Below are 15,013 nucleotides of genomic sequence, written 5' to 3'. Positions count from 1 at the left end.
GGTGGAGCGAGACAGCGAGGACGCGCGCGCATTCTGAGTGAAGGAGAGCAGGCAGCGGAGACGAGGCTCCAGCCACACGCGAGCGTGCATATGCGAACGCGCATGTGTGGCGACCCGCTACATTTATACGCTTAAAAAGTTACAAATAGTCCCTTTAACGAGAATAAATTCATAACTTAACGAGAAAAAAAGTCATAATATTACAAGAATAAAGTCATAACTTAAGGAGATAAAAAGTTGTAATATTACGAGAATAAAGTCATAACTTAACAAGAAAAAAAAGTCATAATATTACGAGAATAAAGTCATAGCTTAACGAGAAAAAAAGTTGTAGTATTCTAGAATAAAGTCATAATTTAACAAGAAAAAAAAGTCTTAATATTACGAGAATAAAGTCAGAATTTTACGAGAAAATGGTATGACGCATGCGCAGTGCAACTGAAGCTGCAGTCATTTTGGCTCAACTTCGGCGAGTGCAGTGTGTTATACCCCCCGGAGGTGTGACGAGTGACCCGGCCTCCTTTCAATAGGTCCTTGGCAGCATGTCGCCTCGAGTTTTGTTCGTGCTCGCACGGCGGCATTTACAAGCGGACCAAAAAGCAAAGGAACTGTTCCCTGATTGGTCGGAATTTCCATGTGGGGAAACTCACGGAAGTGAACAAAGAGCAGACATCCAACAATGGAGGGACAACTACGCGACTTGATCTTGGCCCTGGTCATCTTTTGTTGGAGTCACCGAAGGCGCATATCAAGGCGTATGGAGGACGGAGGAGGAGGCGTGCATTAACCCTCCTAAACTAGGACATGCTCATCGTCCGATAATATTTCCGAAGATCCATCAGCTAGGCCTTCAACACAGCCTGACGTTACACCTGTTTAGTACTGATGTGAATAGCGAGGGCAAGCGTAGGCTCTTTTGGTGTCTGGTGTTGACATGTACAGCAGCTTGCAGCTTGCTATCGGAGCTCGTTTAATCCAAAAAGGCGCAACACTTTCTCCAGTTGGACCGGATCGAGGTCGGAACGCTTTATCGCAACAAACGAAGCGTACCGAAACTTACTGCAGTTGAAAGCGAACCGAGACCGCCCCTTCAAGGAGGTCTCGGTTCGCTTGTTTTGGTGCGAGTGCGATTGTTCACACCTGCCCAAACAAACCGCACCGAGAGGGTAAACACTCCAGGGTTCGATTCAACCGAACTAAACAAAGCAGGTGTGAATACGCCTTTAGACTCAATCCCACATACACCGTCCTGCTGCCAAAAATACTCACTAGAGCACCACATGCCGATTAATCCGCAAGTGAAAATAGTCCCCAACAAATGCACCAATTCCTCCTGTTCGAGTAACGTTTGATAAAAACTACAGTGGCCAGCTGTTTAAGAAAATGACTGAGCCTTGAAAAGACGTAAACCAAAACACAGCTCATACTGTATGAGCTGTTTTTAAAGTTTACGTCTTCACTACGATCTAAGGATGCAGCAATACCCTTTTTTTTTAAGACCGAGTACAAGTGCTTACATTTGGGTACTCGCCAATACCGAGTACCGATACGAGTACCGATACGAGTACTTCTCTGTGCCAAAAGACCCTCATTAACAACCAGCTGGAGGGTGTGAGCAACACACGGCAGGCTGGGGAGTCCCGAGGCGGTGCGCAGCGACCGGCCTCTAGGTCGGCTTTGAAAGGCTCAGGGTGAAGGAGGCTCGCGGCCGCAGCTTTACGGCGCTCCCCGCCCGCACCGTGACGGAACACCCTGCTCCTGGTGCGACTGTCGACCGGGGATGGACTGTCCTTAGTGCGCCACAACCACATCGTGCCGCGGCCCACGTAAAAGGCGCCGTTGTTGGCAACCCACCCGACCCGTCTTGAAACACGGACCAAGGAGTCTAACGCACGCGCGAGTCATAGGGTGCAAGGACAACCCCCCGTGTCGCAATGAAAGTGAGGGCCGGCACGTGCCGGCTGAGATGGGATCCCGGCTCAGCGGGGTAGGGCGCACCACCGGCCAGTCTTCGCCCGCACCGTCGGGGAAGTGGAGCGTGAGGACCCGAAAGATGGTGACAAGAGGTTAACGTCCCGCTGCTGCAAAGCGGTATCGGTTACGTTGAATCACAAGTTTACGAGAAAAAAAGTCATAATATTATGAGAATAAAGTCATAATTTTATAAAGTATTAATTTCAAGTGTTATTTCCTTTTTTTCTCGTAAAGTTATGACTTTTTCTCGTAATATTACGACTTTTTCTCATAAAGTTATGACTTTATTCTCGTAATATTACGACTTTTTCTCATAAAGTTATGACTATTCTCGTAATATTACAACTTTTTTTTCGTAAAGTTATGACTTTATTCTCGTAATATTACAACTTTTTTTGTAAAGTTATGACTTTATTCTCGTAAAATTACCAATTTTTTTTTCGTTGAGTTATGACTTTATTCTCTTAATATTCCGACTTTTTTCTCGTTAAGTTATGACTTTATTCTCGTAATAATCTTACTTTTTTTTCGTAAAGTTATGGCTTTATTCTCCTAATATTACGACTTTTTTTCTCGTTAAGTTATGACTTTAATTTCGTAATATTACGACTTTTTGTCTCATAAAGCTATGTCTTTTTTCTCGTAATACTACAACGTTAAGTTTTTCGGAGCCGTTTTACGAGTACATGAGCACAGTATCGGACCCGATACTGGTATCGGTATCGGTGCATCCCTAGTAGGAACCAATGGGCTAAGAGAGCTGAGAGTCAGAGAGTATCCAGAAATTTAATTGTTGGTTTTGGTCTTTTCATGGGACTTCACCAGACTTCCTTTAACTGAGATAAGGGGTTGTGGTTCACCCCTCTCCCCCAGTTTGGGCTATATATTATCTATATGTTGACACATTAGCTCTGATATTACATTGGCCGTTTATGTCACATATTATTTTGGATCAGAGTGTATTTATGCATTCAGTGATGTTCGGTGTCTGCCGTCACATGACCAGGTGGTCACCTTAGCTGGTTTAGTAAGGTCTCCAGACAGCTTCAGCAGCTGCCATGTTTGTCGGGGAGCTGCTGTGACTGGACTCCACCTCCACGCCCACTCCTTCATTCTGATTGGGCAAAGAGGGGTGCAAGAGGGAGGAGCCCGTGGAGGCGTTGGTGCACGGCGGCAGGATCCTCGGCGGGGAGCGCGAGTCACCACCACTTCCTCCCCCCCCGGCCATCATGGAGAACTGGTAGGAGCCGGCAGCGGCGGAGTAGTACAGGTGATACGGCGAGGAGGTGGACTGAAACGGCCCGTTCTGAGCCTGGTGGGGCGCGTTCGCCGGGTAGGGGGGAGGCAGGTAGGTGTGGTACCTCCCCGTGGGAGTGGTTGCCATCGCCGTCGCCATGGTGATGCCGAGGGCGCCGTTGGAGACGGCGTTGTGAGAGGGGGTGTAGGTGAAAGCGGCCGCCGTGGGAGGATAGTGGACCCGGGGGTCGGCGAAGCGGGAGTCAGGCAAGGAGGGGAAAGGTCGTTCTAAGGTCATCCTGGGGTCACCAAAGGCCGCGAGGTCAGGACCTGAGAGGGGGCAAAGGTCAGAGGTTATAGCCTACTTATATACTCACCTGTTCTCTCTGTTTGTACATGCTCATGTGTGTTACCTGCGAGTCGCGAGGAAAGGTCACTGAGCGAAGATCGACCAGGTGAAAGCGGATTGGTCGCGTGGACGCCGGGCGTGGTTATCTGGCCGAGGTAGGGGTACGATTGTTCGTAGGACCAAGACGGAGATGACTGCATCTGTCTGGAGTCTAAGAGAGAGATACATCATAAAAACCGTCAGAGCTGACGTTATCCTCGTAATATTGTAACTTTTTTTCTCGTAAAGTAATGACTTTATTCTCGTAATATTACGACTTTGTTCCTCATAAAGTTGTGACTTTATTCTCGTAATATTACAACTTTTTCTCCTTGAGTTATGACTTTATTCTCGTAATATTACGACTTTTTCTCATAAAGTTATGACTTTATTCTTGTAATATTATTACTTTTGTCTTGTGAAGTTATGAATTTATTCTCGTAATATTATTACTTTTTTCGCATTACTTTATGACTTTTTTCTCATAAAATATTATGACTTTACTTTACGACTTTATTCTGGAAATCTACAATTTTTTGCCCTCAATGTGAGCACTTCAGAGATTTCATATTATGCTGCTTACACTCGAAACAGAAAGAACATTTTCATCTTGCGTTTCTTGCGTTGCAAAAAGTTTGCTTTGCATTTAGTGTGAACGCAGCATTACACTTCTATAAAATTGGGGGACTTACAAGAGACAGATTTAATAAAAAAAAGAATATTGATTAGCATGATTTGTTTAGAACGCCCTGTCTGTTTAAATAAAGCAAAACCAAGTCGACCTTTTCCTAAATCTAACTAAGTAGCAATTTTGATTCAGATGCATGGTTTTCACAGGACCACCATACAGATAAGCTCTGGTTTGTCTGCAGAGGGAACATAGATTTATTACATTCAATTATTGTACAGTAGTTATTACTCCGTTAAGAGAAGTAGAGAAGTGAAAGAAGGGAAGACACAAGAGAAATGAAAGCTAAGCTTTAAGGGGGGAGGGGTTGATGACGGGAGGAGTGTGCCGAGAGAAAAGGAAAGAAAGGGGGAAGAGAAAGAGAAAGAGAGTGATGTCTAGAACGGCTTGATAACGGTTTCCTGTTGCTATTTACAATTTTTTGAGGAATCATATCTCTCTCTTTCTCTTTCACTGAGTCTAGAGCTACAGAGTGTTGTAACACTACACTACACTTTATTGGTTTTACATCTCAGCTCCTCACATGCACATCTAGGAAGACACTATAAGAAAGAGCAGATATAGTATAGACTCCTATAAACGCAAAGAGACAGATCATCCATGTTATTCCAACTGAAGTCCCCTGTGTTAAAGGTATAATATGCAAGAATCAAATAAAGATCTATGATACAAAAATAATCCCTCTCATTATTTCTTTTAACCGTTTTAACCGACAGCGTTAATCGGTTAAATTGCTTAATGTCGGTTAACGGTTAACGGTTATTAACATCCCTACTCTCCGATACCGATTAACAAGTCCCCCTTTACTCTGTTAGATACAAACCGGCTGTATTTTCCATGGATGAGAACAGGTTTTGGTATGTGCAAGTGTTCCAGTGATCCTGCTGCTCTCTGCGCTGTGAGGGCAGCTATGATCAGTGTGTGTCTGTAGTATGATGAGAGCAGCGCTGAGCCACAGCCAGCAGAGAGGAAGCTGCAATCATTCACAATCCGCAGAGTTGTGCTGAGTTAGTTGTGTGGGCTGAAATTATACAGAAGTAGTTAAAGGGATTCTAGAATAAAGAGAATGAAGTCATAACTTTACGAGAAAAAGTCGTTATATTACGAAAATAAATTCATAACTGTACGAGAAAAAAAGTCTTAATATTCCGAGAATAAAGTAATAACTTAACGAGAAAAAAAGTAGTAATATTACGAGAATAAAGTCATAACTTAACGAGAGAAAAAGTCTTAATATTACGAGAATAAAGTCATAACTGTACGAGAAAAAAGTTGTAATATTACGAGAATAAAGTCATAACTTTACGAGAAAATAAGTCGTAATATTACGAGAATAAGGTCATAACTTTACTAGAAAAAAGTCATAATATTGAGTCGTGAGGTGGAGCGAGCTGAGCGAGTGAGAACGAGCGCGGTGTGTGAGTGAAGGCAGGCAGAGGAGCAGTGTACAGCAGAGACTCCGGCCCTGGAGACCAAAGCTACGGTCTCCCCCGCGTCCTCCGACCGCGGCCAACACTGTTTAACAGACGGGCTTCACTAGATACAACCAAGAGGTTTTGGTGCTTCACTGTAGTTTGTGTTGGAGTTTGAGTCTGAACAGTGTAGCCATACGCAAGCGCGCATGAGACACCTACCCGGATTGATTTATACATGTAAGAAGTTACAAACAGTCCTTTTAAAGTTTAAAAAATGTATGGAAGAAGAAAAAGAAGAAGAAGAAGAAGAAAAAGAAGAAGAAGAAGAAGAAGAAGAAGAAGAAAAGAAGAAGAAGCCTTAAAAGAACATGCCAGCGTGGAGGCATAACAATGTATAAATAATTGAGTATAGTAGTTTGCCTATTTCGTCTTTAAGGGTGTCCAAGGCTTTGCTTAGACAACCAGTATTAATTCTACAATTAGTATGACGTTTATCACAGTAAAATGCATCATATCCAGTAGTGGACCACCTTTGAAAATAAATCAGAAATCTCGGTGAGGAGTCGTTGTTGTTTTTTTAAATTCTGACAGTTGTACGTTTTCTTTGCTTTTTTTTTTCTCACAGTAGCACTTCCTGCCAGCTGACTCTCATTTCCTCCTTCAGGCATGACTTGCTTCCTTACTAACAGACACACACACATACAAGCAAATGCACACACACAGCATCACTACCACTGAAGGCAGAAGAGGAACAGATACTGTATTTTGGTACCACATAGAGTATCCACGGCAACCGCAACACACACTCTCACACACACATACATACACACACACGCACATGCAGACCACAATGGATCTCACTAAAACCACAAGGAGGAACAATGAGGTTTGGGAAACACACATACACACACAGATAGGCTGTAAATGATGTTGTATTTGGTATTAATCTGCATGTTAGCACTAGAAATATTATTAAAGGTCCCATATCATGCTCATTTTCAGGTTCATACTTGTATTTAATGTTTCTACTAGAACATGTTTACATGCTTTAATGTTCAAAAACACCTATGGACAATCATGCAATTAATCATGATTAAATATTTTGATCGACTGACAGCCCTAAAAGCAATACGTCACACTTTTTGGGAAAGTCTTATGCTTATCCAAGTCTAGACTCACAAGTCTCTAAAGGCTTTTAAAGTTTCTAAAGGCTTCTCTCAACTAGAGACTGGAGACAATCTCCCTGATTGTGTTGCTAAAACTAGCTAAAAACAATTATAGACTTTAAAAAAACCTGGATAACATAACCAATCCAAAGTCTTTAGGGCGGCCCTTCATATTGGGGCGGTGACATGAAAAAGTTATGTGCTTGTAAACACTGGTAGCAGAAACACATGCACAGAACTGTTGTTGTTATAGCTGCTGTTAGGGATGCACCGATACCACTTTTTCAGACCGTGTACAAATACAAGTACTTACATTTGGGTACTCGCCGATACCGAGTACCGATACGAGTACTTCTCTGTGCCAAAAGACCCTCATTAACAGCCAGCTGGAGGGTGTGAGCGACACACAGCAGGCTGGGGAGACCCGCATACGAGGCAGTGCGCCGCGACCGGCTCTAGGTCGGCTTGGAAAGGCTCGGGGCGAAGATGCTTCCCGGGGCCGTGGCCAAAGTGTCACCGGGGCGGACTGTCTTTAGTGCACCCCAACTGCGTCAAGCCCCCAGGGTGGGGCTCGGCCCACGTAAAAGGCGCCAGGGGTCTGCGGCGATGTCTGCAACCCACCCGACCCGTCTTGAAACACGGACCAAGGAATCTAACGCACGCGCGAGTCAGAGGGTACAAGCAAAACCCACGGGGTCGGGCGCACCACCGGCACGTCTCGCCCGCACCGTCCGGGAGGTGGAGCATGAGCGTGTGCGATAGGACTCGAAAAATGGTGACGAGAGGTTAACGTCACGCTGTGACACTTTGGTGACACTTTGGCCACGGCCCCGAGAAGCACCTTCACCCCGAGCCTTTCCAAGCCAACCTAGAGCCGGTCGCAGCGCACCGCCTTGTATGCGGGACTCCCCAGCCTGCCATGTGTAGCTCACACCCTCCAACTGGCTGTTAACGAGGGTCTTTTGGCACAGAGAAGTACTCGTATTGGTTCTCGGTATCGGTAGCTGTTGGAAGACTACCATTTTATTTAGTAGCCTTGCTCTAACATAGCTTTGAGTTTCGTTTTTATTGACAAGACACCATTCTTGGTCAGAGTAAATTGTGTTTTTTGGTTACTTGCGGAACTAGAGGAAGCCAAGCTACAGTATCCCTTGGGTTCCGGTATAGCCAGCAGATATCCAGGACAGGACTTCCTCTTCCGTGCACAGCTCATTGTTTATAGTCCGATTAGCAACTTGAGATGCGAGACTGGAGTTGGTGTTGAGAGACGATATCTACGACTGGACTGTTAGTAAGTATTGTTACAAGTAGCCAATTAGCCACGCTAATAAAAAGCTAAATCATCATCACATGATAGCCGATGGGTTCCGAGATTTCATTTCGGAGCAATACTTTCCGCCTCTTTTGCTTTCTTCTCACGGACTGCTTACCTGCATGCAACCAAAGCCCGCTCAAACGTGATTGGTCAATACTACTCGGGCTACAAATGGAAAACAGATTGCTTCCGATACCAACATTTGCTGAATTCTCTTCTTTGCTGCCTCTTGGCTTCTTTTCTTGATTAAGGCTGAAAGACATAAATCACATTTGGGGCCCTTACCAGCAGTTATCTGAGGGTGTGTCGGGCTGGAGAAGGTGGCAGAGTTGAGTGCTGCAGATTGCCGGGTGTTGGCGGAGTGTTGATGGTGATGGTGATGGTGATGGTGGTGAGGCGGTGTCACCCTCATTGTGCTCCGTCTCAGCTGTTCCAGCTCTGTTAGCCTCTCAGAGAAAGCTAGAGAGCCGGGTTTGACCTCGTCCATCTTCTGACGATGACCTGGGAGAGAGATATGAAACCCGGTCGTCACATTTAAATATAATAACCTCTAGCACCAACTTTATGCACCAAGCCTGTCAGGAATCAGCCCCAAGACCAGCCCGTTAGGAGCCAGCCCCAAGACCAGCCCGTCAGGAACCAAACCCAAGACCAGCCCGTCAGGAACCAAACCCAAGACCAGCCTGTCAGGAACCAAACCCAAGACCAGCCCGTTAGGAGCCAGCCCCAAGACAAGCCCGTCAGGAACCAAACCCAAGACCAGCCCGTCAGGAACCAAACCCAAGACCAGCCCGTCAGGAGCCAGCCCAAAAACCAGCCCGTCAGGAATCAGCCCAAAGACCAGCCCGTCAGTAGCCAGCCCCAAGACCAGCCTGTCAGGAACCAAACCCAAGACCAGTCCGTCAGGAACCAAACCCAAGACCAGCTCGTCAGGAGCCAGCCCCAAGACCAGCCCGTCAGGAACCATACCCAAGACTAGCCCGTCAGGAGCCAGCCCCAAGACCAGCCCGTCAGGAACCAAACCCAAGACTAGACCATCAGGAGCCAGCCCCAAGACCAGCCTGTCAGGAACCAAACCCAAGACCAGCACCTTTACTACAATTGAAACGTGTACAAGACAAAGATAATATGTAGAGGTGATTTGTCAGCAAATTACTTCATGCTTATATAATCCTGGGATTACAGTAACAGTTGCAAACCAACACAATGTCCCGACGTTGTTAACACACTCTGTCTGCTAATGCGTTCGGGAATCTGACGACGGGCGCCGCATAGGGGTCTGGCTGTCTCCTGGTGTGTGTATGTGTGTGGCGGTCTGTCACGCTGTCTGTGGTGTTGGCTGCTCTTCAAAGCTCTGAGACTGAGCTCCAGTTACAGGCACTTCCTCCCAATGGGGGGAAGTGTGCATGTGTGTGTGTGGGCGAGTTCGAGACGAGTGATGGTTATTCACAGCTGAGCGGAGCTGGCAGGAGTCCGGCTCTCTTTCTGTCACCTCACATCTCTTCTGACCAGTGTCGTTCAGTTCAGTTCCATTTCACATTAATCTTAATTATTCATATAAAAATACTGTTTATTAGCAAAATAAAATCTTTCATCTGCCATTAGAAATCCCCATGTTTCATCACACCGAGTGGGAGAGGAACTCAGTGTTGCATCAAGTTCCATATTGACTCACTCAACTAAATCTGTTGAGATTAGAGGCATGTCTTCACTGACTATCTTGTTTATAGACTACAATACATATATTTATTACACAGCTGTGTTGAATACTCGATTCTGATTGGTCAATCACGGCGATCTGCGGTCTGTAATTTCTTTATAACAGACCGTTGCTATGGCCGCAGCTCTGATGTCGGACTCTGGCGGACCGTTTTTGTGTCAAAATATTGATTTGTCCACTAAGTAGCTGAGTAATAAGCGGGATAATGTACAGCTAGCGGGTCACTGTTGTGAAAGAATCCCCGACAGGGCGATGCTGCACCCCAACGCGAAGCTGTACATTATCCCTTACATGACATACAACTTTAATGAATGAAATGAAAACATCAGATCTAAACTATATTCTATACAATTCTGTCAGCACATTAATACAATTACCAAACCAACTTTTTAAGGCTGGTATTTAATATAAGAAGGGGCCTATAAATAGTGAATTACGATCAAATGTAATGTATAGTAAAAGGATGATCTTGAGAGAGTATTACTGCTGCTATAACCCTGATCCTAACATACCATATTTGAAATTGATCCCTCAATATACAACGCTATCGGCAGACAAGAATGTAGATATGTAGATACTGGATGATTCTGCAAAATCCCATATTACATCCAATGCTAACACTTTGCATTCTTGCTTTCAACATCTGTGTATGGTAACTGTGGTATGGTTAAGCTTAGGGAAAGATTGTGGTGATGGAAAATAACACATAGTTAAGGTATGGTTATGGGTTAGGTAAGTAAAACACTTTATTAAGGTTAAAGAAAGATTGTGGTAATGGTTAATAAAAAGGCACCCAACATTGGCACTGAACATTGGTATTGGACTTAATTCATGAGGCGCAAAGTCGTCCAATACAGTCATATTTTCTTGGTATACTGGGCTGCTTTAAAAAGACCTCAGGTTGGGATAAACATTTGAATACTGTTCATGTATTCTCCAAAGGATTCTGTTCTCGGACTGCTGTCTGAGCAAACATTTCAAATACTAGTAGTGTTCATTTAACGGCATCCATGCTGGGTGTAGGATCCTGTGAGTCACAATGTGAGAGCACATGACGAGAAGCCAATATAGACTCAAGAGCTGTCCACACCAAAAACGATAACTATAACTATAACTACAACTACAACTATAACGATAACAATTCCGATAACTATAACTACGACTATAACTAACGATAACGATAAAGATTACGATTACGATAACTATGACTATAATTTTAACTATAACTATGACTACGACTACAACTTTGCCTAACTACGAATATAACTATAACTACAACTACAACTATAACGATAACTATAACTATAACTATAGCTACGACTACGACTATAAATACGACTATAACTAAGACTTCGACTATAACATAACGATAACGATAACTATAACTATAACTATTACTATAACTATAACTATAACTATAACTATAATGATAACTATAACTATGACTATGACTATGACTACGACTATAACTATAACTATGACTACAACTATAACGATAACTATAACTATAACTATAACTATGACTACGACTATAACTATAACTATAACTATAGCTACGACTTTGACTATAACATAATGATAACTATAACTATTACTATAACGATAACGATATCTTCACTATAACTATGACTCTGACTCTGACTCTGACTCTGACTCTGACTATGACTATGACTATGATTACTATGAGCATTAAATAAGGTTCTGTAAACAGTGGTGCCAAACACGCTGCATGCTCCAGCTGTGCAGAGCCACAGAATGGATATTGATGATCTGTTATTGCTGTACGTTGTTCAGAGAAAGAAAAAGTTTGCTTTATCAAAACGGGTGTTTTTTTTAACCTCAATGATGAGTCAACATGACATATTGAATGTGAATGACTGTAAATTCATATGGATTTTGACTGTCTGTCAGTGTTTCTATTGTTCATCAAATCACTCCAAAAAAGCTCCCAACGATATCGCCACTGTCGTTTTAGTTATGGTGCGGACACCATCCACTTGAGTTAGAATGATTTTATGATATATTTATAGTTATAATTATCATTCTTGGTGTGGACGGCCCTTTCAGGTGCATTCTAATCAGTCCAAAACTTTGGAAGTAAAATGAGAATGTGGCTGCATCCAATAAGTCATATGAGATTGTTGATCTGCTGCAAGTGACAGTGTATTACAACCCAGTATCCCTAGGAATCCCGCCCATACGATATACTATATACGATTTATGTCCAAAATCAATGTTCAGCATCAATGCAGGAAGTAGTGTTCCCAATTACTGTTTGCCTTCTAATTAATCGTAATGTAACCATGATCTTTCACTAAACTTAACTGTATTTAGTTAAGACCTTGAACACACCATAGTTGCCATATTCAGGTGCTGTTGAAAGGCAACATTTTAAAAACGTTGGCATTAGACATAAACACATGTTGTTCATGCTTCATTTAGAATTGATCTAATCTGGTTTAACTTCAGAAGTTTATGATATCAATTAAGATCAGTGATGCAGCTTTGGAGAATTGGTGATGCTGCTGGACTAACACCTAAAATGTGTGCTGCATTTGTGGGTTGTTGTGTGGATCCATGGAGAATTAGATGGAATTGAACCCTACGGGACTCCAAATGTCATTAAAATGTCAACATCTGTGGTGTCGGTGTCACTCACGGCGTGGCTCTCTAGGACCGTCCACTGTAATTTTAATGGCTCTCTGGTACGTGGCCACCTGAGGAGGGTTGGTGAACACTGTGATGGTCAGAGTGAAACTCTTCCCTATTAGAGAAAAGGAGAGGACAAAGGGGAGGAGAAGGGGAGAGGATAGATGAGAGAAAAGGAAATAGAATGAGAAACAAGGAGGAATAAAGAAAACAAAGTGTTCATTAGTAGGCTATTAGGATCTTATTCCTCCGTACCTCCTGTTCTCCCCAAATATCCTCTTGGTCTGCCTAATGCATTAAGTCCTGTACTGTAAGTCCTGGACCCCCAGACAGGAGATACCACACACACTCACACAGAGAAAGAGAAAGACCATCATAGATGAATCCGTCCAAAAGTCTTGTGATGATGGATGAGGGCCATATTCATTATGCCAGACTATATTGATTTTGCTGAGGCTTTGACAACAGACTTTGTTCTAGAAGTTCGACGCATGTTGGTGAACTACCGCAGCTGGCAAGCTAACAGCCAACATGCTATCAAGCCTGAAACATGCTATAGCTAAGAATTTGTGCAAATTAAACTTCACCCACAAAACCTAAAAACATTGTTATGGGGTCTGGTTATGACAATAATTCACTGTGATTAAAACACCCTTCTTCAAACTTTCTTTCATAGGGAAGTGTTTATGAATATTTAATATGTTGCTGGGTGTTATCGTCCCTCCCTGGCAATTCTATATATTTTTAAACTTTATTTTATCCTTTGGTATTTTTGTTTTTATGATCCCTCTGTTGTTTGTATTTGATTCTATTGTTGTTGATGCTGTTTCTGGATTTTATTGATGTTTTCTTTTCTGGAAAGAATTTTGTAACTTTGTTATGAAATGTGACATATAAATAAAGTTTATTATTATTATTATTATTACTTGTCAAATTAACAAAGCGATTATCAGTATTAATTTCTCTGAGATTTTTTTACTAGCCATTATTCACTTTATCAGTACAATTGCCTAAAACCGTCTGAACGCTGATTTAAAAAAATAAATAAATAAAGTTTTTTATTATTATTATTATTATTATTATTATAATAATAATTATTATTATTATTGTTATTATTATTATTTTTATTATATTATTACATGCAATATATCATTTTAAGGGACACTTTCCAGAAAAAAGTGTTTTAAATGACCATGGTATAATCCCAAAATATCAACCATAACAAACCTGTATCAGTTTAACCCTGGTGGTCATATATAACCACCAGGGTTATTATCAGATATATCTGAGAATATATGTTGTAATTCTAACAAGTGTGTGTACTACACACTCATAGGACTATTCATTAGTGTGTATGTGTGTGTGCATGTGGACCCTGCTGGGAGTCACTGCCAGCCTCAGCTTTGGAAGTAGCACTCACTCAACACTGCGCCTGCTGTACACACACACACACACACACACCAGGCTTATGTGGGTAAGCCAGGTGTTACTCTCACTTCTCTCTCTCCCTATATGAACATTTCCCTAATAAAACATTATTGATGAGAACACTGATCAAATATTGTCATACATCATCTGCATACGACTTTTAAATTAAACTTATAGATGTTTGATCAAATTATTTCATTTTTAATTGACTAAATACAACAAGTGGACAAACCTGTTAGAACATATCCGAAGACAGCTACGGTTGACTGACTACAGCCTTGAACAAGATTTTGCATTCATATACAGACGAGCCCATGGACAACAAAGATAGTTTAGCCTCAAACTCTAGAAGCTTGTACTGACTGTATTACCAGCTGAGCCCCATTTGGTTATACCAAGGGTCTGAAACCTGCGTCTCTGTAGCCCCTCGCCAGTGGCTCCCTGTGGATTTTTAAAAATGGAAATGAATAACTGTTTATTGTTTACATTTTCATTTTTATTTATCATTGTTGTAGGTCTATGGTACGACGGTACAACGGAGTATTAGGACCACATTGAGGAAAACAAATAAATCTGAGATTTCGAGAAATAAGTCATAATACTACGAGAAAAAAGTTTACGAGAAGAAATGTTGTAATATTATGAGAATAAAGTCATAATATTGTAAAGAAGTAATTTACGTGTTATTTTCTTTTTTTCTTGTCAAGTTATGACTTTATTCTCGTAATATTGCGACTTTTTTTCTCGTAAAGTTATGACTTTTTCTCGTAAAGTTATGACTTTATTCTTGTAGTATTAAGACTTTTTTTCTCGTAAAGTTATGACTTCATTCTCATGATAGTACGACTGTCATCATGGTAAGGACAAGAAAACTTGCTGAAATAGGGTGCAGTCGGCATATCAAGGCAGCAGAGATGATGCTGAATCAGCCAATAATCAAATAGCTGGTGATGGAGATGCAATCTTTTCACCAGACACAATATTTATATTCGACAATTCTTCATTGTGGTTATGCCAAATAAATGTTGGTTAAG

At 42.2% G+C, this 15,013-nt stretch overlaps 1 protein-coding gene across 3 annotated transcripts in view; it reads right to left on the bottom strand.

The window, feature by feature from the left end:
• Window positions 1-2,509: 2,509 nt before the first annotated feature.
• Window positions 2,510-15,013, bottom strand: part of runx1 (RUNX family transcription factor 1) — a 74,906-nt gene continuing 62,402 nt past the window's right edge. For 2 of the 3 annotated variants that reach the window (XM_037762547.1, XM_037762548.1), the window contains 4 exons: window positions 12,562-12,666; window positions 8,468-8,683; window positions 3,624-3,770; window positions 2,510-3,540 (listed from right to left, as the gene is read on the bottom strand). In XM_037762547.1, the coding sequence (XP_037618475.1) occupies window positions 2,999-3,540; window positions 3,624-3,770; window positions 8,468-8,683; window positions 12,562-12,666 (1,010 nt within the window). In that variant the 3' untranslated portion in view covers window positions 2,510-2,998. The remainder of the gene's footprint in view (window positions 3,541-3,623; window positions 3,771-8,467; window positions 8,684-12,561; window positions 12,667-15,013) is intronic. The other variant, XM_037762549.1, reaches the window with a different exon arrangement.

This window comes from Sebastes umbrosus, chromosome 24 (assembly GCF_015220745.1).
Source record: "Sebastes umbrosus isolate fSebUmb1 chromosome 24, fSebUmb1.pri, whole genome shotgun sequence".
Taxonomy (NCBI): Eukaryota; Metazoa; Chordata; class Actinopteri; order Perciformes; family Sebastidae; genus Sebastes; species Sebastes umbrosus.
This window is presented reverse-complemented; position numbering and strand designations above follow the sequence as displayed.